We start from the raw sequence: 27,930 nt of genomic DNA, 5'->3' as shown, positions 1-27,930 counted from the left end.
TTTCTTGCCGAGTGCGCACATTAGAAGATTTCTGGTTTTCGTTTCGTTACTCTGTACTTAAAAGTTTTAAAGGGTCTTTTAGTTTTTTCAAAAGTGTATCGAAATTTGCATAGTAGGGGGAAGCAGGTGTGGCAGATTCTGTATGCTATTGAGTATATATGTACCTATATTCTTGATCATAGAAAGCTTACAGGGCATCTCACAGTCGTGCTTGCTCGACTATCCCACTAGCTTATTATTTTGGGTTGGCGAGCCTGTTTCCAGATTTTTGGCCATGTTTGGGAACGATGCTTAAAATTTACTATGTAGCGTGCAGTAAAATTAACATTTTCACATTTTCGGCTGTAGGCAATGCCACAACAACAACAACATTACTCACTCGTATCAGTTTGTTATTGCTGTTGTTGTTGCTCCCCTTGGCGTTCTACAAAGCAAAGCAGCAGCAACAACAACAACAAGCATAGCAGCCAGCAAAACGATTCACAGCCTGGGCGCCTCGTGCGTGTTCGTTCGTCTTGTGCTTCGGCTTTGGCATCGGCATCGGCATCGGCTCCCCCACGAACAGCAGACAGCGCGTTGGCAGACGGCAGTTCTAGTCTCAGCTGCGCTGGAGCCCGTCAGTTGCGTTTCTGTGTTTCACGGTCGCGCACACACAAGTCGCGCTTAAAAGCTCCCAGAGAGCACAACGCAATCGTTCTCTCGCTCTCCCGGTGGATATTCGCTCTCACAACACACAGTGCGGCTTCGGATTCGCAATGAAAAGCGTCTGTGTTCGCATTGGTTCTTTGGAGAGCGTAGAAAAGCTGTGGCTAAGCTTAAGTGCAGAAAAAGGTGTCAACGTCAACGCAAACAAGCGCAAAGTGTATGGCTCAAAACAAAGAAAGATATAATAAGAAATAAAAGAAAAAGAACCGGATGCAACATTCAAATCGTTCATATATCAAAAATCGAATGGCCAAGTTAAAAAGTCTTGCAGGAAATCGAATCGTTGAGGCATTTGAAAATGACCGGAAATGCACACGAAAGACAGACAGACTGTGACTGTGACTGTCACTGTGACGGTGACTGTGACGGTGAGACACGCCTGCGCTTTGGCTAACTGTTTAAATGCCGGAAAATGCAGTCGTTATAAAGACCCAACGAGAAATAATCGAACTCGTATTTTAGCATTCTAAAATAGCTAAAACAGAACACAGACTCAAATAAACAGAGTAATTCGATATGTGGAACTGCAAGTGTTAATTTATCAATATACATGTATTGTTTATGGCTGCCTTTTTTTTTATTGCTATAGACTTTTATTTCTTTGTGGCAGCGATGCGAATTACATTTCAATTTCTTTGCTAGTTTTATGTTAGCAATAAAAAAAGTAAAAGTCCCTAATAGAACATTGGCGTAGCAAGTGCCAAGTGTCAATTGACATTCATTCATTTGCATTTGCATTTACATTTGAAAGGGAGACGAATAATCGACGTCACAATGTCGCCAAATATTTTAATGGCCAACGACACGCGTCGCCTTTTTTGGGATGAGTCACAATTAAAAAAGGCTTGGCCAAGTCCACGTCCACGTACCGGCACAGTCATCGGAAGGCATTAAACATTGATAGGGCTTTGGCTAAGCAGTCTCTAGACTTGACTTTATATGTATATAGTATGCCTGACTTGGCCACAAAAGCGTCGCAAGCAAACAAATAAACCGCAAAATGCGACTGACAGACTTGTGACTTTACGCACACACACACGTATGCAACCACACACAGATACCCCCACCCACCCAATACTCTCACCCACCCCCCCGCAGACCCTAGATCCAAATACAAGTGCATTAACTAAGTATCGCTTTATAAAAATCGGTCTCGAAGCCATTTCGTAATAATATTTAATGACACATACATACATACACACTACTAGTATATATGCATGTTTGTATAATTCAACTGCAATCAGATATAGACACATATATATTTTGTATATAGCAAATGATGGAAACAACACACAAAGAAACATAACGTCATCAGCGCCGCCGGCTGCGTTGATTTTCCATGAGCGCCAAACGAAGCGTGCAACAAAAAGAAAATTAAAAAAAAATAACTACCAAAACAGACAATACAAAAAAAAAACTATAATAAAATACAAAATTTAGAATACTAGTAGCGGGCATATTAAGCTAATAGATATACTCTGTAGTAAAGCTCTTTTTTTACTAGTACCTTTAAGTGTAGAAATATACAGTAATTGTAAAATGGAAATTGAATCTTAAATTTGACAACTAAAGAGAAAGTACAAACTCACTGGAGATGATAATAGATGATATGTCAATTATTATTGACGATAACTAAAAATTAACTTAGTAAATATATTTATTATTAAGAAAAGAATCTGCCTAAACTATATAATATAACTATCCAGCTTAGAAAGGTCTAAAAAAATGTAACACAATTTTTCCAAATTCCAGGAAATTTTGAGAAAAGAAATTATAAATATTTATATGTAATTTACTGATATCCTTTCGAAAGTGGCTTAAAAATCAGTTTGCATTTCCAAATATGGATAAAAAAAATGATTGTTTGAATCTATTTATAAAGTCAATACACCTCGTTTATTGCCTTGCATACAGGGTATTATTTAAAGCGTGAATTGAGTACAATATGGATTTGTATTGTATTTCGAAAGAGTTGCCTCTTTTAGTGCGTGTCTGTTAGAATCGACAACAATGACAACAACAGCTACAGAGAACAACAACAACGAGAACAATAGCCGACTTTACAAATAGATCTATTAATAATCGCAATCACTTCGTAGTTCATCTTACTTTAAACAGACAAAGACCATGGCGCGGATTGATTTCGGTGCGGTTTCGTTTTGATTTCGCTGTGGGGGAGATTTTTAAATATTTTCTTACTGAGCATTTTTTTGTGAAGTTCGAAACCCGACAACAAACAGACAGTTGTTGTGCGAGTGAGTGTGTGTATCTTCGACTTTCGTGTATCTGTGAAATTTTCGCCAAATTGTTACTATTTATTGCATTTACAGGCTATTCCCAGTTACCGCTGCCCGAGTGCATGTGATTCAATAGAATGTGCTACTTTATTTTGACAGTAAACTGTTAATTGCTAACAAATCACGGTGTGTGTCTGTGTAGTTGCTGACTATGACAGCCACAGTAATAAACAGCAATAACAATAACAATAACAAGAGCAAATCCTAATTCAAACAAACAATCAACAACAACAACAACAAAAAACGCCATATACAACATAGAAATAAACATTTAAACTGAACGCTTCAAATTAACGCTAACTATTTATCATGGATATGGATATAAAGGCGTCTAAACGCGCCGAAATTGAACAGTTTTTATTAGGTAAGTAAATAGCAACTACTAAAAAAATTCCAAAAAAAAAAGTGTAATTATAGTAACATAGTTAAGCTTGGAATGACGAAGTGAGAATTATCTTTACGTATTTACTTAAGATATATTCGGGTACATTTTCACTCAAATAACTTAGTATTTTCTTATATATTATTATAAGTAATCAATTTCAGTAAGTACTGGATATAAACAAGGTTTTTATGCAAAGTAAATGACATCTTTAATGCGTTACTAAGCTCATTATAAATTTATAATGCCCCCTTGAATGCGTATTTAAATGGGATTGGTAATCGTTTACCACATTATAAATATAATAAAAAAGCAGGCACATTAAAAATAATTTACTTAGCTCAAGTGTCTACGCATTTAGTTATTATGTATCTAGTTAATTTATAGAGTGTTGTGAATTATGCATAAAGCAATAAAAAAATAAAGAAACTGAAACATGAAAACTTAAACTTGTGGCAAAACTAATAATCATCTAACGAATACGAATATTCGTATTATTCGTACACAGTCTCGTCTCATTTGGCCCCTGGGGCATATAATTTTCTTGTATGGCAGAACACAAACATTAATAACCCCGAGCATATGAGAATACGAGAATTCTCGTCCAATGTATATTGACTCATGTTTAACCGTCTCGGATCTGGAGCTGAAACAACTTTAATTGCGCTTTGTTCTTTTCATTCTTGTGTACATTTTATTGAAAGCATTTTAAGTTTGGTTTCGACTTGTTTTTAGTTTGGCTTTTGGTCAGCGTTTTGTTGGTTCATTCGCTCTCTGTACGTAGTACGTACGAGTATAAGCAAAAAGATCGGACATGGCGCGAAACTATGCCCAAAGCGCTTGATTTAAGCCCTTCTCTTGAAAGCGCCGCCATTCAAGCTAGTGTATATATGGGAACTACAGGGTATTAAGACTTTGTGTGACTGTTTGTAACAGATTGAAGTTACACCAGAAACCTTCAACTTTTATTCATTATGTATTTTACATTGGTATTTTGTATGATTAGCTGTTATATTATTAACGGTTTCTATCTGAAACATCTATAATATTTAAAAAATTTCGTAAAATCGAAGTAAACATAGCCCATTTTATCTTCACCACACATTTTGTTCTATACATTTTTTCAAAAACTTTGAATTCTCATTACTTTCACAAAACTCAACCGATTTTAATGCGGAATGTCATTTTGATCATTGTATAGCCTGCAAATTAGCTCTGCATTCAAATTTAGGTCAATTAAAAAATTTAATTTTTTTTCGACCATCAGCCGTTTACTATCCAATTTTCCATACCAACCCCTTGACATTTTTTCAAAAAATTTGAACACTCATAACTTTGTCAAAACTCAACCGATTTCCATGCGGAATATCATTTTGTTCATTGTTTGGCCCACAAATTGATTCTGCATTTAAATTCAAATGACTTAAAAAATTTAATTTTTTTCAATCATCAGCCATTTGAAATCCAAATTTCCTTACCAACCCCTTCAATTTTTTTCAAAAACTTTGGACTCTCATAACTTTGTCAAAACTCCACCGATTTCCATGCGGAATATCACTTCGATTATGGTTTGGCCTGCAAATTAATTCTGCATTCAAATTTAGGTCACTTAAAAAATTTAATTTTTTCGACCAGCAACCATTTATTATGATGATGATTATTATTAGGCCTCTAAATTTATCAAATATTTAAGATTTGTTGGTATGTGAAATTTTTATTTTCTGTAAAATTAATATTTTTATCTTAACAAAACTGTAGGTTAAAGGGTAGGCTATTCTCTAAAGTTTCATCTCTGTTTTGAAATTCAAAATTAATTTTTTTTCGGTTATATAGTAGTAATTAAAAAAGATGGTCAAGTTTTGGAATAAATTATGGAAAAAATGTAATAAGATAAACGAGTATAAATAGTGTTAATATGAGTTAAACTTTCTTTTTAAGAAAGCGTATAACATATTCTTTATGGCTAAGATTCTCTTGTTTCGTATACTAATTACGTATGGACTTTACATTTATATGTCTGTCTGGGCTTTGGCATTGCGTGTTTAAATTTTAACAAGATTTCTTGCAAATGTTCAGTGTCTTTTTGTCTGTTGTTTTGTTGTTGTTGTTGTTGGAACTTACCGTTAAACCTACTTAAAAGGCGGAAGATTTGGACAGAATGAGAAGGGGAGGGAGAGAAGTTTTAACTTAAGTGGAAACTGGACCGTTGTTGCTCAGTGAAATTGCTTTTAATTGCTGCGGTCAATTCGCAGTTGACTTCTCTTGGGGTATTATGAGGTCATATGTAGCTGGGGCGACTTAACATGCACTTACGAGTACTAAACAATTGTGAGTCATCTTCAAGATCCAAAGAGAGACACAGCTAATTGCCCAGCAGTTCCAATAACAGTCCCAGTTCCAGAAGCTCCACAATTGTAGTTATGGAAATTGCTCAACAAATAACTATGCTGTCTGCCATTAAATTCAATGAGGCGTTTCCAGAATTAATAGTCAATGTCTGTTCTTCATATTAAGCTTTAAGTGAACATTATAACAAGAAAGTAAAGTTGTGTGTCTTTTTCATGCCGAAGATTTGTTACTCTTGCAATAAGTATCTGTTTGTTATAGTAATCTGATTATTACGAAATTAGTTCAGGATTTATTACTAGTAGGTAATGTTTAATTCTTCATTTTTGTTGAGATAACTTAAAAATCAACTTTTTTTTTTATAATTAAGATATATGATGTAGGAGACTGATTATAACCAAATATGAAAGTCACAACTTGGGAGTTTGATTGAGTTATCTCAGAAAATAACAGTTTACCTAAAAATAAATGAAGAGATCTCATGCGTTAAACTATATATAAAATTATATTAATTCTTTGGCAAGACAAATACTTGACATACTGTAAAAAAGACTGCTACGTCTTCTAAAAGTTGTTACAAATATTGCGACCAAATGATAATACCCTTTGCAAGGGTATAATAAAAGCTATTGCTTATGATCGATCCCTCTTCCCTCTTTGCAGATGTGCGTGCTCATTTTCGTGCCTCGCTGGAGACATCGGAGTATGAGAACACCTCGAATCTGTTCCATGTGACAGCCGCTGAGCAGACGCAGGAGTTGTTGGACAGATGTGAGCAGCTGCTCTTGGGTTATGGGGCAGACGAGCAGGCGGCAACGATGACGATCGTTAAATCGAATGGCTGTAGCGACTTCTCGGATAGCAAAGTGGGCGACGAGACCGGTTGCTATCTGGAGATGTTGTCCTCCCCAGCAGCAACAGCAGCAACAACTACAACAGCAACATCTTCTTCATCGAGGAACTCGCGTGAGTGTTTGGTAGTTATCTTTAGGCCAGGCTAGTAATTGACTTTAATTGCAGTGTCCGCCTCGCGGGAGTACATCGATCTGAGCAGCAATCCTTCGCTCAACAGTGATAAGACCTTCCGCTGTTCCAACACACAGCAACTGGAGACAACTGAAGATCAACAGCAGCAGCAACAAGAACAACAGCAACAGGAGCAGGAACAACAATTGTATGACATTTGCCAGCATCAGGGAGAGGAGGAAACACAACAGGTCTTTGCCCATGAGCTCTTCATCAATTGCCCGTATGCTGATCTTCCAGCTGGCCACTTGGCACTGCAGCGTTCCACAAAATATGGACAATTGCAGCGCATTGAGAAGCGTTTGTTTTTCGATCAGAGCAAGAAGTATTATTGTGGCATCTTGAATGACTGGATGCTGTGCTATGCCGATGGTCCGACTGCCTGTCGTCCAAGCAGTAGCCTCTACCTAAAGAGCTCGGCCATTGAGATCGAGCACTTTGGTGAGGGCAAACGTCGTGAGATTTGCTTTCAAATCACCACAGCCGATCCGGGCAAGAAGTTTGTGTATCAGGCAAACAACGAAGTCGATGCCAAAGAGTGGATCCATGCCATTGAGGCGGCCATACGTGGTGATGCCATTGCTCAGGCATCGCTCAAAATGCTACGCAAGCTGCCCACACCGCCGACGATGAAGAAGAGCAGCTTCAGCTCAGTTGGAGCAGCCACAGTCACTTCCCCGACAGACAGCATTTATGAGGAGCCATCGCCAATTTATAATTTTGGGGAGATGCCACCACGATTGCCGGAGAAGTGCAACAGTCCCAGCGCCTTGGCCAAACGTTTTGAATATGATATACCAAAGTGTCCACCACAGCCGTTGGTTGTGCCGGATGAGAGGAGCGCTGAAGAGGTGGAGACCGCAGAGCTGCTCAATGCTGGTGACCTGAAGCCAATGCCACAATCATCCAGTTTGCATGGCAATCTGGCCTTAGACTTTCAGGCCAAGGTGAAGACGGTGCACAGCGAGCTGTCTAGTCAACTGACGAGCCCGGAGCGTCTCAAGAAGGCTGTCAAGAAGAGCTACTCCAGCGGCAACAGCGATACAGAAATGCTTTCGTTAACCAACGCTAATCCCCAACTGAATCTCACACCCAAGGAGCAGAAGAAACAACGCAAATCGCAGACACCGCAGACGAGTCCACAGAAGACTCCCAGCAAAGATTGTGATAAGTTGGCCAGAAATTGGTTTCTCAGTCGCCTGAACAAGTCCAGCTCCGGTCTAAGCACACGCTCCTCCTCGGCCTCCTCCTCTGCCACAAGTGCCACGAGTAATGCCACAAGCACACCATCAAATGCCAAGTGTAAACAGAGCGAAAAGGAGAATCTTCTAAATGGTCTGGATCTCTGCGATGGCAGCTACGATGCTGCACTAAACGATCAACAGCCAAGCAGCAATCCAACATCGCCCTGCCTCAAAGCGGAGGCGAAGAGCAAGGTGAACATGATCATCAATCAGTTTGAGAGCAGTGGACATCTGTCGACCATGTTCAGTGTGGAGGCATTGGCGGCCAATGCGTTGGCCTCCCTCACCTCCTTCTGTGAGAGCGATAACTGCAACAACTATGAACCCATCATGCCGCTTTCCACGCCACCCAGCAGCTTTCTCAAAAAGGTGTAACAAAGTCCTGAGCCCGATCCCCTGCCTGATCCTGTTCCCTTCCTGGAGCGAAGCATTAGCACATTAATTATCTAGGCTAGTGACAAATTCATATATTTTCATGTTTATCCTCAACATTGACATAAAATTTTTTAATATCAAAACATAATTTGTTAATATACATAAGGAAATATCTATGTACTGAATGTGGAAACTTGTTTGTGGGCTGAGAAGGATCTCCAACTCTCTCTCTTTCTTTCTTTCTCTGCAGGGTTTAAAATATTTTGCTGAGTTAAGCAAGGGATTATTATACATTATTATCTGAATATTTAAGCAATAAATTTACGATGTATAGCGAGAGCCGGGTAAACGACTGAAGCTGCTATCCCTATGATGAGATTCCATAATGCTGAGCAGTGCGTCACGTTTGCGTTGATCCGGCACCAAGATCAGCTTATTGGGCGATTCACTTGATGAGAACAGTCCCAAGATTCGTTTGCCCTGATGCTTTACTGTAAACTGTACGCCACGTATATTGGCTGTAATGGAAGCAATCTCCTCCCATTGGTAGGACCACAGTGACTAAACGTTAAGTAAGAAAAGATTTTAAAGTTAATGGAAAATGATGTTAAACAAATGAATGTCAATCTTACCACCCAAACGCCAAACATTTCGTTGCGTTGCGCGTAGATCAGTCGATAATTGGTGACCAGCAGATACTCTTGCTTTTGGACAATCTCCTCGCAGTGTATAAAACTGTCGGTGGTCGCAAATTTACCTTTGTCCAGCTCCCTGTGCGAAGAGCAATCGATCAGCAAACATTTGGGAGTTATTTTTATTTGTTTTTAAGATGATAACTGTATATACATATGATGGGAGCAGCAAGCTCGCAAAGGAATAATGTATATACCCTTTCAAGAGGTACTATATTTTTTGTAAAAAGTCTTGAGAATTGTGTGAGTTAAGTTATGAGTTAAGAACAGTTTAAAAAAATCAAATTCGAAAAAAGTATCTGGATGTAGGAGAAGATCTCAGATCCAGTATTATTTTTGGATGATAAATTTCTTAACAGAATACATTATTATTTTTAATATTTAAAAAAAAAATTTTTTTGTTCATATAAAGTGATAATTGTCAATTCAAAAATCAGACGACTCTAAAAGGGTATTTTAACTTCGACTTGCCGAAGATTATTCTGCTAGCTCTATAAATATATTGTACATACAGTAGGAGTTTTGTGTTAGCAATATTTTATTAGTAATATTTATAATGTTAAAATTAATATTAGTTGAATTGAGGTTTAAATTAATTATTTGGGGATCTGTGAATCCAAGAATTTTTAGTGTGTTAGTGATAAGGTTGTTAGGTGATAACTGGATTAGTGGCAATTGCAGATGTGTAAACAAATCAACAGAGAAATGGGAATGAGTTTGCGATGGTCTGATTAGAATTTTGACCAGATTAGGTATAATTTTGTAAGCAAGGATGAACAAGCTCAAGCAGAGATACTTATAGAAGCTATACTTACTTTAGCATAATGTTGCCCAAAGCCTCCCTATGGCAGTAAGGACGCAGGACATTGTCATAATGTTGGAAACGAGGAGGTCGCAACCTTTTGACCTCATCGGTGTTTTCGGTGGCGCGTTTAACGGCTTCAAAGCTGCCGCTGGCAAAATCAACAACTCCGGCTGTGGGACGTGCTACGAGGCCAATGGCGCCCTTGCCCAGACCCTTGAAGAAGCCCTCAACACCCTGTTCCCGTGCTCCACTCACAGGCTTCGTCACAACTCCGGTGACGCCATCGACAAAGCCCTGTAAGCAATGAGAACAATTTGAATTGAAGTTGGTTTAACCAACTCGATTGTGAGCTCACCATGACGAGACCTTTGCCACTGCGTGCAAGACCCTCATGGAAATTCTTTGGCTTGTTGTGCATGCCCTGGCGACGTTTGCGCTGGTATTCATCGTCAAAGGTGAGGGCGGCGAGTCCCTTTCCCATGGCACCAGTGATCCTAGAAAGAACAGCAAAAAGACTCGGTTAAAAAGAATGGTTTTATATAGCTAAAAAAGTAGCAAACTTACTTGGACACGGCGCCAGCTGCTCCACCTACAGTGTGGCCAAAGAGTGATTTGACGCCCAGCACGAGACCCTCAGCAAATTCGCCAGGACCTTGAATAGCGCCCTAAAAAAAGGAATAATTAACAAATGATAAATTGTGGGAACTTCTTAAAGTATGACAACTGAAACTTACGTGGAATGGTTCGTAGAACAAATCCTCAACACCCTTTTTGATGCCAACAACCAGACCATAAGGATTACCCAGGACATCTAAGCCCAGCGCCAGCACATAGAGCTGTTTCAACGCCTGGCCAGTATAATGGGAACTGACTTCGGAAACAAGCTGTGATTGGCTGAAGAACTGATATTCGCGCTCGAAGAAGGCCAAGCGGAAGACGACATCATTGACATCGGTTAAGGTGACTCCTACACCCTGCACCAATGGACCAAGGAAGCCAGGCAGCGCTGTCGTGTCCGAGCCCGCCATGGAGAAGCTAACATGTATCTTCAGTGGTCCCAAATGCAAATTATCATAAAAGTTCTTCTGCTCCTGTGCCGTATTCTGCTCGAAATGGGCTGTCAGGGGTTGCTCAATGGACTCCACATCATTGCGGAAGAGTTTTGCAGCCTGATCATCGGTCACCTCGGTGGCAAACAGTTCAGCGATGGCAGTTAAAAAGAGTATGTCCACCTTAAAGTGGAACTCCTGTATAAGAATGGTGGCATACTTGAACTGCTTGACCTGAGAATTGGGAATAATTCTCTCAACCACGCTGCATTCAATAAATGGCTTCATTGTTGTGCTGCTTGCGACACTCTTGGGCGGCGCAATGGGTGCCAATACTACTGGGAATATGGGATCAATAAATTGATTGTCCATCTGCACGTGATTGATTTTCACATGCAGTTGCTTCTGGAACGGTGATGATTTCATTGACATCCAAATGGCGGGATAAAAGCTGCGCTTAATCCGACGATCGCATTGTTTCGTCAGCGTCATTTTGTCAAAGTTAATCTGCAAGAGAATAAAATAATTAATCTACACACAAGCTAAATTGTACTTCAATTGGTTTTTACCGGAAATTTGTTATCCAATTTATAGGTCTGCACATCGTTGACCGATTTGTGCACAATATAGCGTTGATATTCCGCCTCCATGAGCTCGGTATCGTGTATGGTCATTTCTTTGAAACGTTTTTTATTCGGCTTTCTCGACTCCCAGACAATGCCCGAGCTCGTGATGCCCAGATAAAGTATATCCAGTCCCGTCTCGTTGTTAATCACAGACAAACCGATGCCATGAATATGCATATCAATGCTCTGTGTGATACTCTGCAATGCTGCTGTGGTCTCCGTGCGCTGGGCAATCTCCTGAATCTCTGTGAAGAGCAGCACACGTTGCATGCCATCCAGGAAGGATACCCAATAGGCCTGGCTGCCATCCTCCAAACTGTGATGAAAATAAATAATTAGAACATACACACACGGAACGTATTATTTGAATTACTTACACAACGTTATCGATTTGATCCTTTCTCAGATCAGTTTCCTGATTGTCCTTGCCAAAGATTAAAATCTTGGGACCTGTAGGATCGATCCAGGCATACAATGTTCTCTGCTTGGGCTTCAATATGTGCTTCACGCTGGTGTTCTTCTCATAGTAGGCAATGTCCTTGCCGGTGTGATTAATAAGAAGGCCAGGTGCCAAGCTCGGCTGATACTCGGTGAAGGTTATATAGACGCCACCCTCCGTGGTCTGCACATCCACATTGACGCCACCATGAGGACTGTCCTCAAGCTTCAACAAGGTGCAGGTCACCTCTGTGTAATCAAATGCTGGCGTAATCTTGTTATCCACGCGTACAATCAATTTATGATTGGAATCAGTTTTCGGCCAGAGCGGCTCCACTTGATTGGGTTCCAGCACAGTCCAAGGATCACCAGGACGCTTAAGCTCCTGCAATTCGATCGAATAGCGACATTTGTTACGCATTATATAAAATGGTATAAAAGTGATCTGTTTGGTCAGCGAATTCTGGGTCAAATGATTGTGCACGCCAATCTGATAATTCTGATCGTTGGCACTGCAAGTGACGCCGCCAGTGGAACCTGCCACATCCAAGGGAATCTTTTCGCTCCACTCTCCATTATCGATTCGAATCGATGCCTTCTTTTTGTCGAACAACTTGTCACGAGCGGTAAACAAGATGGGACCAGAATATTCCGGCGGATGATAAAGCACCTCAACGGATGATATCTCCGTTTTGTAGGTGAGCATCTGACCCGTTTTATTGATCATCCAGAATGGACTGTATATTGTCAACATAATGCTGCCATGACGATTGGTGGCCCTGCAAATAAAATCATAATTTTAGGTCAATGTAAGTTTAATTTTTTACTTAACAATCAAATTTAAAAAAATTTACATATATAAAAAAAAGAAATTGTCAAGCTTCTCAATTTTCTTAGACTTACTGCACATTGAGATCCATTTCCATTTTAACGTCTGAATCATATGAGGAGAATTTCCAAATGGATATATCAGTAGCACTATCCGATATTTCAGTGGCATAGGACCAATCCTTCTCCAGATAATCGATTAACTGCATGGGGTGGAAATAGGTAAGTCTATCTATGGTTAAATGGGGGTCAAATTTTACTTACGCGCACAACGAGCACACTCTTTGATTCCTTGCCTTTTTGGAACATGCGCACAGTCGGTAAGTGAAGCACATGACCAGGATTAACCTCCTTCTCGCCATAGTCGAGGAAATCTTCTCTCTGATATTTCTGATCTTCTAGACTATTGCCCACCAACGATGCCTGACTGATATCCTGAGCGCCTTTACGTACGGAACAACCAAGTACAGATACCTTAATATCAATAGGTAATGAATTGCGCAGATAAAGCGGAGGACGTAGATGAATCATATAGACGACGCTCATCAAACGATACTTGTCCGTGTTCTCAAAGTATATATCCCGACTCTGACGTGTGGCATTAATGTACAATGCCTCATAGGTATCAACGGGATCGCATTGCAATTGATGCGAATAATTGTTATCCGAGGGATTGATGTTCCAGCAGATACCCTGCACTGAAGTTTTGTAGCCGTTAAGCGAAAAGAATAATTCCTTGGACTCTGCATAGACCGCATGCAAGGGCACATGCATCGTTTGACCGGAATCCGCCTGTCCCACAAGTGTAAAGCTCATGTTGGACTTGCGACGAAAAACGCTGATGGGTGTCGTGAAATGATTACGTATCTGCAAGGAAAATACATGTATGAACAATGTAATCCAATGTAACAGTTAGACTAGAAATACTCACGCTAACAACGCCATGAATGTTGATTTTGGTAGTTCCATATTCGAGGGTGACCTCAGATACAATGGCCCATTGGTCTTTCATCGTGTGCCCATGGAGTGGGAAGTAACGTGTGTCGGCCTTGGACACGGGCAGCACAACTTCCACAGGAACTCCGCTGACCTGTTAAAAAAATGGGCCATTAACGTAAGAAATACTAGATAATTCATAATCATTACCGTCACATAGAGATTGTAATCTTCGGACATTTCGTCGGGGATGGTGCTCAGATCCTTGGTTTGCAAATAGACCCGTCCGCCCGCCGAAACGGTGCAGACTTGTATATCCTGCGGATTCACCAATTGCTCCTCTTCGCCAGAGTGCAAAACTATCGCGTTGTTAATCGACGTTCCCCCACGATGCACTTCGTGTAGCGTGAAAATGCCACTACGCAGATTCAGTGTGATGTCAAGGCCCGTATCGTTCTCCACAACATAGGGAGCAATAACATCCGGCTTGGCCAAACCCTTCTCATCAAAGGCCTGGGAGAAGGCCTCTCCCAGTTCGCCCAACAGACCCAAACACGTCTTGCTCAAGGTGATCTCAAGATTTTCCTTAGAATGTATGCGAATGTTGGTCGATTGATTGTCATTTTCATCATCAAACTCGGTTGGAGTCTTCTCAATTGCCAGATCAAATTGCAGTTCCCAAGGAATATATTCGCTGACGCCGTTACGTCCGACAACCTCGTTTAGTTCTATGATGGGCTCCCATTCGGCCAGAATTTGATTATAGTAGTTCTGCAAGTGATTTAGTATGTAAGCTGTTAGATACCCAGTACTTTAATTAAATATATATAAATATGAAATTACAATTAGCAACAATTTAACACTTCACAACAGAACTTACCATGTTGAGCGTGAGAGAACCATGGGCGGTCAGATTGCGACTCCAGTTATTGAAGACCGCCGTCATGCGAGTGTCCAGCGAGATCAGGGGCTTTGTGTAGTAACCCATGCCGGATTCAATGACAACTGTGATGCTGGGAACCTCAATAACACATTTCTCTGTCTTATGCCTGCCCATAGGTATGTCTTCGCAGTCAAGAATCATCGCATCAGTTCCACTTTCCACTTTGGTGAACCAATAAGTTTGTGAGTTAAATGGTTTGGAATACCAGATCTTGGAGTAGTCCGCTGATGCCTTCTCAATTGCCGCTTTATCGGCTGTGCCCATGGTAATGCTCATCATTGCTTTGTTTAGCAGCTCAATTGTAGCCGGAGATACATTGATGATAATATCACTAAGCTTCAGGCTAATGTGCATGCCTTCCTCCTCGGGCGTGGAGCCCTGTAGACTGATCACACATGGATGTAGAATATAATGTCGCGTCGATTCCCGACGCTCTGGCAAAAAGGAGCACATGTATATCTTTAGGGCATCAATTTGGCCATTGATGATTTGCTTATCGTTAATAGAACGATAATTCAGATGAGCTTGTGCCTAGAAAGAGTTATTTAAATAATTAATATATAACATTAATTGCTTAGAGATTTTCCATGCTCAAATAAGTTACTTACATTAAAGACAATTGCGTTGGTATTTAGATCATCCAGACTTTCCACCAGAATCACATCCGGCTGATCAATGTGCAGAATTAGATGCATTGTTTTCTTAGGGCCTTGTTCTGCAATGGATATAAAATGTATGTATATTATTTTAATTTATTTTTTGTTATTGTTAATATTACACCTACGTGATATACTTGTTGTTGTGACACGTGTACTTTCTCGTGCAACTGAGTCAACCACTGGTGCCGACTTTGGCGCCGCCGCTGTGGTTGAGTCCCTCTCCTCGGAGGGCAGGGAGAGGAAAGTTGTCAGCTTGAGCAGAAAATCAATGCACACAATTAAGTCAAAACTGCGCACACGCACCTCAGCTATAAATTAAATGAGAATAAAAATTAAATATAAAATACAAATACAAGAAATTTATATAAATATGTTTACGGCATATGCACATACCAAAAGTATCATTCTCTTTGATAATCGCTGTTATGTCGACCATATAGGTGGGTTCTTTGGCGCACATATCAATGAGTTCACTCTTGTCGGTCTTATTCCAATTCTTGCAGCTTAAATACTGACGTATCTTGCCCTTGGTATTGACACGCGTGTCGTCCAATTGAATGTTGCACAGGACAATCGAGGTGCTTAGCGTATTGTTGTTGAGTTGTGTGCCCTTCACAGACAGAAAATAAATGCCAAAGCAGGCCAGACCTCTGTCATCGCCCTCCATGAGATTGATAATAACACCATCAAATTGAAAGTTAAACTTGAGCTTCTCGTAAACCTTTTCAGCCGGTTTGGCGATGGTCGACGCTGTGGTTGATCGTGCGCGACGTATTTCAGACTGCGGCAATGCACGTGGTTTATTATCCTGCACTTGAGTATCTTCCGGCGGAAACTCGGCATTGCCTTCGCTCAGATTACGATTTAATATAGACATGACTAAGGCGTAGTCATCCATGAATAGAGTAAGCTGCAAGTAATGACAATAAGTTAGTATTTTCTCTGACATTTTTAATCAATACAATTTTTCATTACCTCTACAGATTTCAAGTGGCCCGATAGATTGAGCTCTGGCACATCCTTGTACCATGTGCTTGACAAATTGCGTGTCACACCCAACGTAAAACTCATGGGATTCATCATATTCAACGAGGACTTGATGCCAAAGGCAGCATCCACTTCTGCAAAAGTTTTAAAATCCATTCCTATCATTTATGTTCATATTGTTAAAAGAAAATGCTCACCATCTTCAATTGTGTCGGCGGCATCCAGAATGGTCACCTTGGTCAACTTGACATCATTGAGCTGCAGTTTGATCTCGTCAATAACCGCTTTCTCCCCAATTCCGGGCACAGGCATCTCACTTGTATTGTTGGTCAACTCCAGCAAGCCCAAATCAAGTGCCAAGGCATTCTTGCTATTCGAGTTCACTGGAATGATAATAATTGGCGCCTTAATGCGCACATTGAGCTTCATTCTCGTCGCCTTTTCATAGGCATCCAATGCATTTTGTCGAGCGGTTTCAGCGGCTGCAGCGCTGGCATCTGTCAGTGCCTTTTGTGCCGCTTGGAAGTTATTCAGGAAATTCTAGAAAATCAATTGAAAAGAATATTATTGGGAAAGAAAATAGAGTTTAATACTTACTAAAACGCCAGCGATAAACCAATTGAGGAATATAATTTTCATGCAGCCAATGTCAACAGTGATTTTCATATCATCCGAGTTATAATCCTCAGTATATTCCTTATTAAAGAGCACCACCTGGCAATTGAAAGCATCTTGACCTACTATGCTCAAGATCTGTAATGTAAAAAGCGTATTTCTAACTTAATTTTATTCGAATATAACTTAGTTATTAAATCATTATCTTTCGGTTGAAGTTATACAAATAAAAACCAAATATAGATATTAATAAAAGCAATAAAATTGTGCACTCACATTGTGATGTATTGTATGGGGATTTAGATCCTCTACCAAAATATCCTTGAGGCCAAGATTAACCTCCGTGTAGGAATTCTTTAGTGTAACATTAGACACAAACTGTTTCACATGCATCATGGCCAAGGGGCGACTATTTGAGATAAGCTTGAGGCTAACCTCATCGAGATTGGCCACCAGACGCATCTTAATGCTCTCCACACGATTTGCACGTCTAGATTCTGGAGGACGTCGTATAGCCATTTGAGCGGTGGTAAATATCGTTTCTGTATCCTCCATGATGACGTGCAACTTGTGTTTGATGCCATCCCCTTCACCAGCCTCGGCATAGCGATCCTTTGGTTCTGCGCCTGACAAAGGTGCCATCGCAATTTCGAGACGCTTCTGAAAACTGTTGACCAGCTCCAACAAACGCATCAGACACTCCTGATGCAGCACAATGTCCAACACCTCAAAGTTGGCCACTACAAGCTGCTCGGTGGAATTGTATTTTGTGCTAAATTCTGGTGAAAGTTTATCAGCCAACGTATAGGAAACTGTGAACAAACATTTCAGATCCTTGGCAAAGCGAGGGGTGTCTATAATATCCAGAAAATGCTCATCCTCATTCTGTCCGTCAAACTGTTTGATATTGATGCCGCCCAATCTGAAAAGATTTTTAATTTTCAATGATAATTAGGTTTTTTTTGGTAAATTTCTAATATTTTTGTAAGAATGAAACAAAATAGAATATTTAATAAAACAAATTAAAATGAAAAACTTGTTTTTGGGAGACCATTTATAAACTGGTATACTTACTTTAATGTCGCCACCGTCTCATAGGTACGCTGGGCCACACATGCATCTAGTAGGAGCACCTGCATCGAAAGAATGTGTTGGGCACTTTGTGATTGGCGACGTATCATCACATCGCTGTCAATCTCGGCCACTGTGGCAACACTGAAATTGGATACCTCTGCCTCAGGGGTAATGAACGGTGTCGCCGCATCAGAAGCCACTTCACTGACCTGGTTTGACTTATACAGATTAAGGGAGATTTCTTTAAGCGAGAAGTTGACCTCAAGATTTGTGTACTGCACGAGTTCCATGGCTTCCACAGTCTTCGGTACAGTCAAAGTGCTGCGTTTTTTGATTTCGCGATTGATGAAATTTGATATGGAACTACGGGAGCGCGTTAAAATGGGCTGCACAATTGTTTGTTCGTTTTTGGGAAGCGGTATGCTGGTGACAACACCAATAGCTTCAAATATACGATCCTCGGAGATGCTCAGCAACACGGGGGGCAATTCAATGTCCACTTTAATCTTTGGCAAACGTGGATCATTGTCGATAACGCACAGAGCTGCAACGACCTTCAATGATGTGGGCTGCAACACATGCAAGTCCGTGGAGACGGCCAAGCTCAGAACATGTTGCCAATCCTCATGTGGACGAGCCGCCAGCACTTGTATATCATTTAACTTCACAATAAATCTATCGTAGGCATTGTCCATAACATTTTGCATGATTTCCGTCCGCTCACTTCCTTGATTGTATAACGATTGCACTGTATCCGTGGTGCGATGATGTGGAGCTGTTGTAACGTGCACCTGACCCAAGCTGACAACAATTAGCGACTTTTCTCCCTCCAGATAGCGTCCGCCATGTGGCACCACAAGAACATTTGGCATCAACAATATATCCGCATCCAGCACAGATTTCTGATCAATAATATATTGCATTCCTGTCGCCGATCGCTCCTTGATGCCAACTAGTTGTGTGGCAGCTGATTCCTCGAATTTCGATAGATTCACATCGTTGGGTGGCTTAAAGACATCCACAACGCTCAATATTGTCTCGGCATCATAGAATATTTGCAGTGGACGTGCAACGACTTTGACACGTTGATTGCATTGACCGTCCATGGGATTCGTTTCAAAGAAAATGTCCAACAAATTGAATTCATCGGTTATTATCGATTTGATCAACGTTGGCGTGTAGTTCTCCCGCGTCAGACCCATCAACTTGAGCTCCTTCATGCCAGCGGTCACACTAATTGCTTCTGCCGCCGGACGTTGGGTTATCGAGGCTGTGGCCATCTTAAACTGCAGCAACATTATGCTCGGCATTTGATGGTAGTCATAGTTGGAGTCTTGTTTATCTGCATTCGTTTCCTGATACAGTCCCACGTCAAGCGCAATTAGTTTAAAGCTCATGTGCATTGCCACATACTCTATGGGAACATCATGAGGCTTTACGTTCTCCTCGTAGCCAATTGCCTTAAACATCTTGGCCTTCTCTTCAGCCGTCATTGCAGCCTCAAATTTACTAGCTGCAAATGCAAAAATTTATTAAGATTAATTTCTATATACTTTTTAATAATACAATATTTACCAATATTTTCAGTCGCATCGCTTTGCTCTTTCTTGGAGGCACCACCGCCCCACCAGCCGCCGAACCAGCCTTTGTTCTCCGGTGGCGCAGCTTCCCTAACCTTGGCAATCTCGATGTTGACACGTTGCCGAATTAACAGCAGATTAAACACATCCAATTCTTCTTCCAGCAAATTGCAAGCTTCTAATAACATTGCAGGTGGCTTTTTATTCAATTCGCGTGCTTTATATTTCTAAAAAACGAAATAACATGTGATTTAGTATAGGATTATTCAAAAATTTCGATCTCTAGACTCTGGAGTGAACTCACCTCAGCATAAGTGTTGCATCGATCGCGATGTTCTTTCATATATTTCCAGCTCCAAGTGCGTCTGGATCGTCGCACATCATGCTCCAGCACAGAGGTAATTGCAAATTGCCACCATTCTTTGTAGTGACCCTTGTAAGCTGCATGCAAAATAAGATTGATTATAGATATGAATTATTATTTATCTAAGCCGATACACTTACGTATGTCATAAGGTCGATATTGGCGATAGGGCACACCAAGTTGCATGCGATTCATTGAGTCGCCCAGTTGCATAATGTTGTGGAACTGTGTGTTGGTTAGGCCAACATTGAGTCTCTCCATTTCCATGCTCAAGTCAATCTTTGGATTCACATAAGCCGGCACATCCAGCTCGGGATTCATATTAAGCTTCAGCTTTGCATTGCAAGAAAGTGGACCCAAAACTGCAAGGAATTTCAGGTTAGTAAATGTAAATAAATAAGTCTATTATATTATTGAAACATTCTTTAGTTATGTTTTTAATACGGTTTTTCAATTTTTCTTGTATTTTTTGGTTTTAAATTGAATTTATTTTATTAAAAACATATTTTAAGAATTTTAGCACTTACCATAACAATAGTTGGCAGGTTTAAATGTCTTGCTTGCAATATGACTTTGAAACAGCTCGGACAACGTGTCCTTGTCCTTTGCGCTATAGAGATTTCCATGGCAATTCATGTACGCTGACAGGCAGGAGAGATTCGCTATTTTAAAAACCTGCGGCGCACGCTCCGTCATGTAGCATTTGTCCCAGTTTCGATCTGTTGTATAGAGCTCCAGTTCGTGGAGTGTTATGCCAAAGGAGAAGGGACTGCCTGTTGTTGTGGTATCCTCATAGCGCAAATGAACATTGCTGATTTTTATCTGCAAATTGTTGACAATTTGTGCGGTCAGTTTCTCTGTGAAACCGGCATCGGCCATTGGCTGATCTACAAAATATATAGAAAGGCAGTTAATTATCATATTATATATGAATTAAATATAAAATTCATTATACCCTTTTCCAGCTCCTTTTTGCGTGCCGCTTCCAAGGCGTCCAGTGCGGCTTTTTTAGCCGCAAGCTCATACTTGGCCTCCTTTTCGGCATTGTATCTCACATTATTGTTGGGCGAGACTAGCGCATAGAGATTCTCAATATCAACAATAACGGGCTGGCTATACAGATTTTTCCAGGGTATTTTAAGCACAAGTTTTCCTATAGTACAAAAATACATTAAATTAATTTAAATATGATTGTATCAAGTTGTTTTACTTACCCAAATAGCCATAGATCAGTTGGACGGGTAAATCCAAATCATCGAGCGCATTTTCCCGTATTTTTAGGTTTGTTAGAACCACATCGCCTGCAAAATGAAACAAATAAATGAATTAATTGAATAATTATAAATTGATTTATTGCAGCAAATGCGTGAAATGAACAACTCGCGAAAAAAACTAAACACTATCTGTCTATAAATTTCTTGTCTACAGATATAAATATGTACACACATGCTTCCTTTTATCGCCTCCAATTAAGCGTGTCTGGCATTTAACATTTATTTTTTGGCCAAACGGCACTTCTGCTATGCCTGGAATGCCAAAAAGATACACGCCCAACCTCAAGCTCAGCGAATACTTATTTAGCTACGTATACGTAATATCTATATACAAATATGGGTCAATTTATTTAACTAGAAGGCTACGCAATACCCCTAATAAATCTCTTACTAAGTTGAAAAGTGTCATAACTGCCAACTGTTAATATCAATCTATTGGTATTATCAGAATTATAGCTGATAAGAAAAAAATTTTAAGCGACAAATTAAGGGACTCAATTATTTTTTAAGTAGGTGACTTCTAGGTAATATTAATGACTAATAAAAGCTGATACGATCCCATATACATTGCTTCAGATAACGCTAATAGTCCGCAGCCTAAAATATAATAACAATTTTTTGGATAGAAATTTACTTAGCAACATTTTTGTTTTTTAATAGTAATGGTGTGCGGGAATGTGGGACCTATCGAAAGTATGAATAATAAACTATTATACTATACTCGGTTTCAATAAAAATCGACAAATAAAAAAAAAGCAACTACAATAAAGTCTGATAGGAAATAAATATCCACGCGATAAAGTTCTTAAGTTTACATTTCTTTTCTTTATGTATGTAGTTACGTGTTATTTACGTAAAAAAAAGTTGGTACTAGGGGGACTTTTTGAAATATTTCCATTAATTTTCAAACTCTTTAAAGTTTTAACTGTTATCGCTGCTGGCAGCTGTTCCTTATCAGTTGATGAACTAAATTAGTATTGAGGTAATAGGAAAGTTAATGAATGAAATGAATCAATAATTACGTATACGTATTTGTTTACTTCAAAAACTTAAGGTGTTTAAAAATTCAAGAGCTAAAAAAAGTTGGATTCAAACAATGGAAATTATTCATGAGATTCACATTATGTCATCAAGTTCAAGTTCAAATTAGGCTTGGTTTGATGTCATTGACAGTGGAAGGAAACCAGTTTTTAAACCTTTTTGTTTTTAAACAAATTTCTGTGAATAAGCAAGGTGTAAGCACAGTTGAAATTAAACACGTTAAAATATGAACTAATGCTTCTATGGAAGCCATTTTCAATGCATATTTGTGTCTTTAACATGCTGAGAAATGCTGAACTTTGTAAAGGGTACAGTTTATTTTTATGCATTGTCAACAAGTAATACTATACGAGTGCTTGTACAATGTACATAGATTGTGGTAGTCAACAGACTTGAGAGATAAGTAGGAATCAAGAGAAACCGCAAAAAGAAAACAAAACTTGATGATGATACAAATATGAGGGGTGTGGTTGGGGCCTCTTCCTCTCTCTCTGTCTCTCTCGCATTGAAAGCATGCAGAACGAAAGCAACAGGCGGAGAGAGAGAATGCTTTGGGAGAGCATCTTAACTCACGTCTCTCTTACTCTGCCGCTCTCTGTTTCTGTGAATTGTGAATTGTGTCACTGTGCAAGGCATGAAGGATAAGGTCATTGTTTTGGGGTGACAAAAACCAACCGTGCGTGGCAGATAAAAATTTGTAGTTGAGAAATTAATTAAGTCAAATGAGTCAATGAGTCAGTTGCGTGCTTGGGGGCCTTTTAATTTAATGGGGATTGTAGTTAGTATGGGATCATTTGAGCACTCACCTCCCCAGATGCCGATTTTCAATTGTTTATGATCCAAATTCTCAATGTAGTCACCCAGCACCTTGTTGAGCACATCGGCCACAACGGCCTCGAATACCATCCTGTAGCCGTCTCTGTTTCTATCGCCGCCTCCAACCTTCTTAAACTTGATGAATCCAACAAGCAGCTGTTAGCGGCCCAAAAAGCGGCTGCTTATTGATTTTCCGTTGTATTTATTACTTCTGTTTGTCTGTGAGCGAGTGTACGTGTGTGTGTGTGTGTTTGTAGTTTTTTGATGGTCGTTTTGTATGATTTTTATTTCAGCCTTTTCTAAACATTAAAACAAAACAGAATGGAAATGGAATTGAGAGACGAAATATAACACAGTGATGATGATGATGTCATCATCATTCAGCCATCAGCGGAAAACAACGAAAACATGCAAACAAATAGCAAAGAACACACAATATTTAAATGTTTCATGTAGCATTACAGCAAAATAAGGCGTAGCATTTGACATTGTTTTCAAATATATTATATTATTGACTGATTAACACGAAACTGTTTCCACATGCGGGTGTTATTGCTTTTGTGGCAGGCATATGGTGCCGCCTTATTAATCATTACACTTTCTTTCAACCGTTTTATTGCCCTTTATTTGCCAATGCATATACATGGCTTTATCTCTAAATACCAAGTGGTTCACGCCGAAAACAATATTAATAACAACAACAGAGCCGCAAAATTTACCTTGCTGACTTGAACATTATCAATGCGCAATAATAAACACACGCGCGCTGTCGAACAGCTCTCAGTAGAAACTGAACTCTCAGAGGCAACAGCTGAGTGGTGTCGGTGTCCGCAGTGAATGTCATTTCGTGGGTAGCTTCAAATTTATTTGTATCACTGCTGTTTCTTGATTACTTAATATATTCTTATGCACAATATTATTATTAGTATTTATATAATTATAGCTCATATTTTGTAATTATAATATTTGATGTTCCAATCAGATTGACAACTATCCGACAACTATCGATATCCATCGATGACGATTTGATCTGAATATGGGAATGGAACTTTTCCGGAAACCAAGGCTGCCACACAGTTATCTTGTCATACTTGCGTGCGAATGACAAATTTTCAAAGCAGCTGTGAGAATTAACTTGTCGTCGTTTTAAGAGAATGACAATTTGATAAGCTGACGTGTTGAGCAGACAAAAATATAATTAAAATGAAAACAAGGTATCTGTTACTTTTATTGGCCCTTGTGCCCGTCGTGCTATCCAAAAAGTTTAAGGAAGAGGACAAACCGGATTGGGCTAAAAAGGATATACGCGACTACAGTGAAGCTGATTTGGAAAGACTGCTGGACCAGTGGGATGTGAGTAAATTAAGTGTAAATAGGCTGCTCAAATAGCAATAAATAATAATTGCAGGAAGATGAGGAGCCACTGGAACCAGATGAGCTGCCCGAGCACTTGCGACCACAGCCAAAACTAGACTTATCCAATTTGGATAGTAAAAATCCCGAAGACTTGCTGAAAGTTTCGAAAAAGGGACGCACGTTGATGACTTTCGTTTCGGTTAGCGGCAATCCTACTCGCGATGAAGCCGAGGAAATCACCAAGCTATGGCAGACGAGCTTATGGAACAATCACATACAAGCTGAGCGCTATATGGTTGACGATAATCGCGCCATATTCCTATTCAAAGACGGAGCACAAGCGTGGGAAGCAAAAGACTTTTTGGTGGATCAGGAGCGTTGCAAAGGCGTTACCATCGAGAACAAGGAATATCCAGGCGTTCATATAAAGGACGAATTGTAATTGTATTATTTGTATCTAAGTACTCCTTCCAACATTCTCATGTAAAGTATTTTTAAGCACAAAATGAACAAATTGAAATTACAATATTGGAAATGTACCCGGCGTTTTTTACCATTCGCATGTTTGCGTTAAGTTTGCGCAGCCCTGGTTTGCATTGTTTACGTTACAAGACGTCAACATTTCGAGCATTAGCTCCCCTTAGTTTGACCTCAACAGAAAACACAGCTTCTGCTTATCGTTGTACCTGCAATAACAGCAACAAAATGCCAATTCAAGCCAAAATCGGACCCTCAATTCTAAATGCCGACTTGGCCAATTTGGCTGAGGAATCTCAAAAGTTGCTGGACAATGGAGCGGATTATTTGCATCTGGACGTAATGGATGGCAACTTTGTGCCAAATCTAACATTCGGACATCCCATGGTGAAGTGTTTGCGCAACAAAATCAAGGTGAGTCTGCGGCTTGTCAATTGTGGTGGGAATACTTAGTGTTTATTCACATAATTCACAATTTAGGATGCCTTCTTTGAGACGCACATGATGGTGGAAAATCCAGAGCAGTGGATAGCGCCCATGGCAGATGCAGGTGTGAATCTCTACACATTCCACATAGAGCCGGTAAAGGATGTGCCCAAGGTCAGTCGACTGATACAGGAGGCGGGCATGAAAGTGGGCTTGGCCATTAAGCCCGGCACCAAGGTAAGTTGAGGTTATGTTGAATGAACAAATAAACACATGTTGCTTTTTATAAGCGTCTGTAGATATTATGATGTTTAAAATAAAAATCATAAATTAAAACTTATTTGGTTTGTCCGAAAAAAATTAAATATACAATGCAATTTCAATATTTATTTATAAAGCATAAAATACAAACCAAACTCAAGTACGAGTATTTAAAAAATACAATTAAAATAATGATTTTGAGTTAAAAAATGAAATCGCATTAAGAATTCTAATAGTTTTTATTTAGATAAAAAAGATATAAAGAAAGAAAATTTAAAATTAAAATTTCTAATATTTAAATTACAAATTAAAATCGAATAGTTAATTCTAAATTTCTGTATTTAATTAAAGGAAATCTAAAATGAATTTTTATAGTACAAATTTAAAGTAAAACCTATACAGTTTCGGAATTCATCTAAATATACTATCTTCTTTTTAGGTGGAGCAAATTGAGAAATATATCGATATTGCTGATCTCGTGCTGGTAATGACAGTGGAGCCTGGCTTTGGTGGACAATCATTTATGGCCGACATGATGCCCAAAGTGGAGTGGCTGCGCAGCCATTATCCCAACCTCGATATCGAAGTAGACGGCGGCGTTGGTCCAAAGACCATCGAATGCTGTGCCAAGTCGGGTGCCAATTGGATTGTGTCTGGCACAGCTGTAGTTGGTGCCTCCGATCAGCGTCAGGTCATCAGCGATATGCGTGGAGTTGTGCAGCGTTACATTAAATAATATGCGGTGCATTTCCAATAAATTTACTACCTTTTTAAGTCCAAAGTGTTTAACAAAACAAACAATTCCATTTATAACGAAATTCTTTGTATAAGATTAAAAGACAAGTTTTGCATTTTATAGTTTTATACATTTATTTTTCAACATTTATATATAAGTATATAGCATGTATATATGTGTGTATGACATTTTGCTTATAGCATTTAGTTGGTTATAGGTGTGTGGGTGTGTTGTTTGTGTAGTTACACTTAGATTTATGCACTTTTTTTTCTCTATTATTGTACGGCATATTTTCAATTGCTGCCGTATTTCGTATCTGCTTCGATTCAAAAAATTCAGTGTAAAACGTCTCATATCATAAATTCTCAATGCCATTTTAGCAAATCTCGTGAATAAACACAAAAATCCGTTTCCATTTTATTGTCAATATGTAAATTCTTACATTTTTTAAAGTTATTTCATTATCATTCTGTGCATAATTAACAAGTGCGTTTCACAAAATGATCATCTAGAAACATGTATGTATTTTTTCTTGTTTACATATGTATGTTGTTTATGTAAATTCAACTAGTTTTTAATCAGCTTGGTTTTAGTTTTTTCTTGTCGTTTGCAATTTTGCTACATTTACATTTAACATTTTGCTACATTTATAATATTGTCTCAGTTTTAATGTATGTATATTTACGTTCTCAAGCACATTGAAATTGAACAGTTTTGAGCGCATCTGGTAATTCATAAGACAAATATGGTTTAACAAAAACACGCATAGGCCCATTTCGTATCAAGCATAGCATTTTAAACTAATCTGTGATACAGCTTCTTTTCTATATAATAATTTCAATCTGTGTGGATCGTATGTGGATCTTAAGTATGTACGGTGTTGATTGGGTGCACATTGTTGTACTTGTGTGTATTTATTTCATACTCTTACATATATATTTTCGTGTATGTATGTATATAGTATATAACTTATTTCACTTGCCAATGCTAAGCATTATTACATCTATATATATATATATATATTTATATATGTATTTGATTTAGACTAAATATACATAAAGCTAAGCGTTGGTTTTCTTTTTGATAGTAGCCTGGAGCATAGTCATAAAAAATAGCTCACCCTTGACATGATCCATAAATGCGCAAATAAAAAATTAAAACAGTTTATCAGAACCCAACACATTTAAGGAAAATTCAGTGAAAACTTGTTGAAAGGCAACAGGAAATGAAATTTGAAAATCTTATGCGTTTATATAATATAAGTATTTATATTTAAGTAAGTATGGCATTGTACGATATTGAACATTATCTTAATTCTGCAATCAAATAAGCATAATTCTCTTGAATATGTATTGTCCTGGCCAGTCTAACATCTAAGCGTCCATAAAGGTCTGTTTATGAACTTATATATGTATACATATATATATGTAAGTATGTATAAAGGATGTTCGTATTAAAACAGCCCATTGTTTTACATATGGTATATATATATATGTATATGTATATTTCTGTATTTATATATAAACATTTCTTTTGTCACTTTAATATGCATGTATAAATTTTAGACACCAT

The 27,930-nt window shown here is 39.0% G+C and overlaps 4 protein-coding genes across 6 annotated transcripts; 3 read left to right on the top strand and 1 right to left on the bottom strand.

The window, feature by feature from the left end:
• Window positions 1–498: 498 nt before the first annotated feature.
• Window positions 499–8,523, top strand: LOC117785283. Of its 2 annotated transcripts, none has more exons than XM_034623226.1 (4): window positions 499–831; window positions 3,036–3,366; window positions 6,394–6,696; window positions 6,751–8,523. In XM_034623226.1, exons 2-4 carry the CDS (start codon window positions 3,312–3,314, stop codon window positions 8,373–8,375), a joined length of 1,983 nt encoding a protein of 660 aa, XP_034479117.1. In that variant the 5' UTR covers window positions 499–831; window positions 3,036–3,311; the 3' UTR covers window positions 8,376–8,523. The 2 variants fall into 2 exon arrangements, with proteins under 2 accessions (XP_034479117.1, XP_034479116.1); XM_034623225.1 differs by having other exon boundaries at window positions 499–862.
• On the bottom strand, window positions 8,492–23,935 carry LOC117785270 (vacuolar protein sorting-associated protein 13). Of its 2 annotated transcripts, XM_034623199.1 has the most exons (30): window positions 23,822–23,935; window positions 23,093–23,401; window positions 21,186–21,272; window positions 20,927–21,124; window positions 20,499–20,858; window positions 20,112–20,333; window positions 19,912–20,048; window positions 19,603–19,834; window positions 18,028–19,540; window positions 17,230–17,875; window positions 16,936–17,091; window positions 16,536–16,878; window positions 16,327–16,472; window positions 15,745–16,261; window positions 15,477–15,659; window positions 15,301–15,407; window positions 14,630–15,223; window positions 13,960–14,520; window positions 13,745–13,903; window positions 13,078–13,680; window positions 12,889–13,016; window positions 11,925–12,764; window positions 11,491–11,863; window positions 10,607–11,428; window positions 10,437–10,537; window positions 10,228–10,366; window positions 9,883–10,166; window positions 9,008–9,146; window positions 8,701–8,936; window positions 8,492–8,641 (listed from the first exon to the last, which is right to left on the bottom strand). In XM_034623199.1, the coding sequence occupies exons 2-30, from the start codon at window positions 23,190–23,192 to the stop codon at window positions 8,629–8,631; spliced, it is 9,939 nt and encodes a 3,312-aa protein (XP_034479090.1). In that variant the 5' UTR covers window positions 23,193–23,401; window positions 23,822–23,935; the 3' UTR covers window positions 8,492–8,628. The 2 variants fall into 2 exon arrangements, with proteins under 2 accessions (XP_034479090.1, XP_034479091.1); XM_034623200.1 differs by lacking the exons at window positions 8,492–8,641; window positions 8,701–8,936; window positions 9,008–9,146 and adding an exon at window positions 9,642–9,675.
• A 311-nt stretch (window positions 23,936–24,246) lies between these two features.
• LOC117785289 (LDLR chaperone boca) lies at window positions 24,247–24,997 on the top strand. The gene is made up of 2 exons (XM_034623231.1): window positions 24,247–24,455; window positions 24,511–24,997. Exons 1-2 carry the CDS (start codon window positions 24,306–24,308, stop codon window positions 24,898–24,900), a joined length of 540 nt encoding a protein of 179 aa, XP_034479122.1. The 5' UTR covers window positions 24,247–24,305; the 3' UTR covers window positions 24,901–24,997.
• An 81-nt stretch (window positions 24,998–25,078) lies between these two features.
• Window positions 25,079–26,478, top strand: LOC117785286 (ribulose-phosphate 3-epimerase). The gene is made up of 3 exons (XM_034623229.1): window positions 25,079–25,349; window positions 25,416–25,598; window positions 26,062–26,478. Exons 1-3 carry the CDS (start codon window positions 25,164–25,166, stop codon window positions 26,356–26,358), a joined length of 666 nt encoding a protein of 221 aa, XP_034479120.1. The 5' UTR covers window positions 25,079–25,163; the 3' UTR covers window positions 26,359–26,478.
• The last annotated feature ends 1,452 nt before the right edge of the window (window positions 26,479–27,930 follow it).

Source organism: Drosophila innubila (genome assembly GCF_004354385.1).
Source record: "Drosophila innubila isolate TH190305 chromosome 2R unlocalized genomic scaffold, UK_Dinn_1.0 1_C_2R, whole genome shotgun sequence".
NCBI lineage: Eukaryota > Metazoa > Arthropoda > Insecta > Diptera > Drosophilidae > Drosophila > Drosophila innubila.
This window is presented reverse-complemented; position numbering and strand designations above follow the sequence as displayed.

What these genes read in the sequence shown, in the direction of transcription:
- LOC117785283 (XM_034623226.1), top strand. Translation starts at nt 3,312, where the DNA reads ATGGATATGGATATAAAGGCGTCTAAACGCGCCGAAATTGAACAGTTT. An exon ending in AATTGAACAGTTTTTATTAG is followed by an intron (nt 3,367 to 6,393) that starts GTAAGTAAATAG and finishes CCCTCTTTGCAG; the next exon opens with ATGTGCGTGCTCATTTTCGT. An exon ending in TTCTTCATCGAGGAACTCGC is followed by an intron (nt 6,697 to 6,750) that starts GTGAGTGTTTGG and finishes CTTTAATTGCAG; the next exon opens with TGTCCGCCTCGCGGGAGTAC.
- LOC117785270 (XM_034623199.1), bottom strand. Translation starts at nt 23,192, where the DNA reads ATGGTATTCGAGGCCGTTGTGGCCGATGTGCTCAACAAGGTGCTGGGT. An exon ending in CCCATACAATACATCACAAT is followed by an intron (nt 17,092 to 17,229) that starts GTGAGTGCACAA and finishes TTTACATTACAG; the next exon opens with ATCTTGAGCATAGTAGGTCA. An exon ending in GCAGCTGGCGCCGTGTCCAA is followed by an intron (nt 10,367 to 10,436) that starts GTAAGTTTGCTA and finishes TGTTCTTTCTAG; the next exon opens with GATCACTGGTGCCATGGGAA.
- LOC117785286 (XM_034623229.1), top strand. Translation starts at nt 25,164, where the DNA reads ATGCCAATTCAAGCCAAAATCGGACCCTCAATTCTAAATGCCGACTTG. An exon ending in GTTTGCGCAACAAAATCAAG is followed by an intron (nt 25,350 to 25,415) that starts GTGAGTCTGCGG and finishes TTCACAATTTAG; the next exon opens with GATGCCTTCTTTGAGACGCA. An exon ending in CCATTAAGCCCGGCACCAAG is followed by an intron (nt 25,599 to 26,061) that starts GTAAGTTGAGGT and finishes TCTTCTTTTTAG; the next exon opens with GTGGAGCAAATTGAGAAATA.
- LOC117785289 (XM_034623231.1), top strand. Translation starts at nt 24,306, where the DNA reads ATGAAAACAAGGTATCTGTTACTTTTATTGGCCCTTGTGCCCGTCGTG. An exon ending in GACTGCTGGACCAGTGGGAT is followed by an intron (nt 24,456 to 24,510) that starts GTGAGTAAATTA and finishes TAATAATTGCAG; the next exon opens with GAAGATGAGGAGCCACTGGA.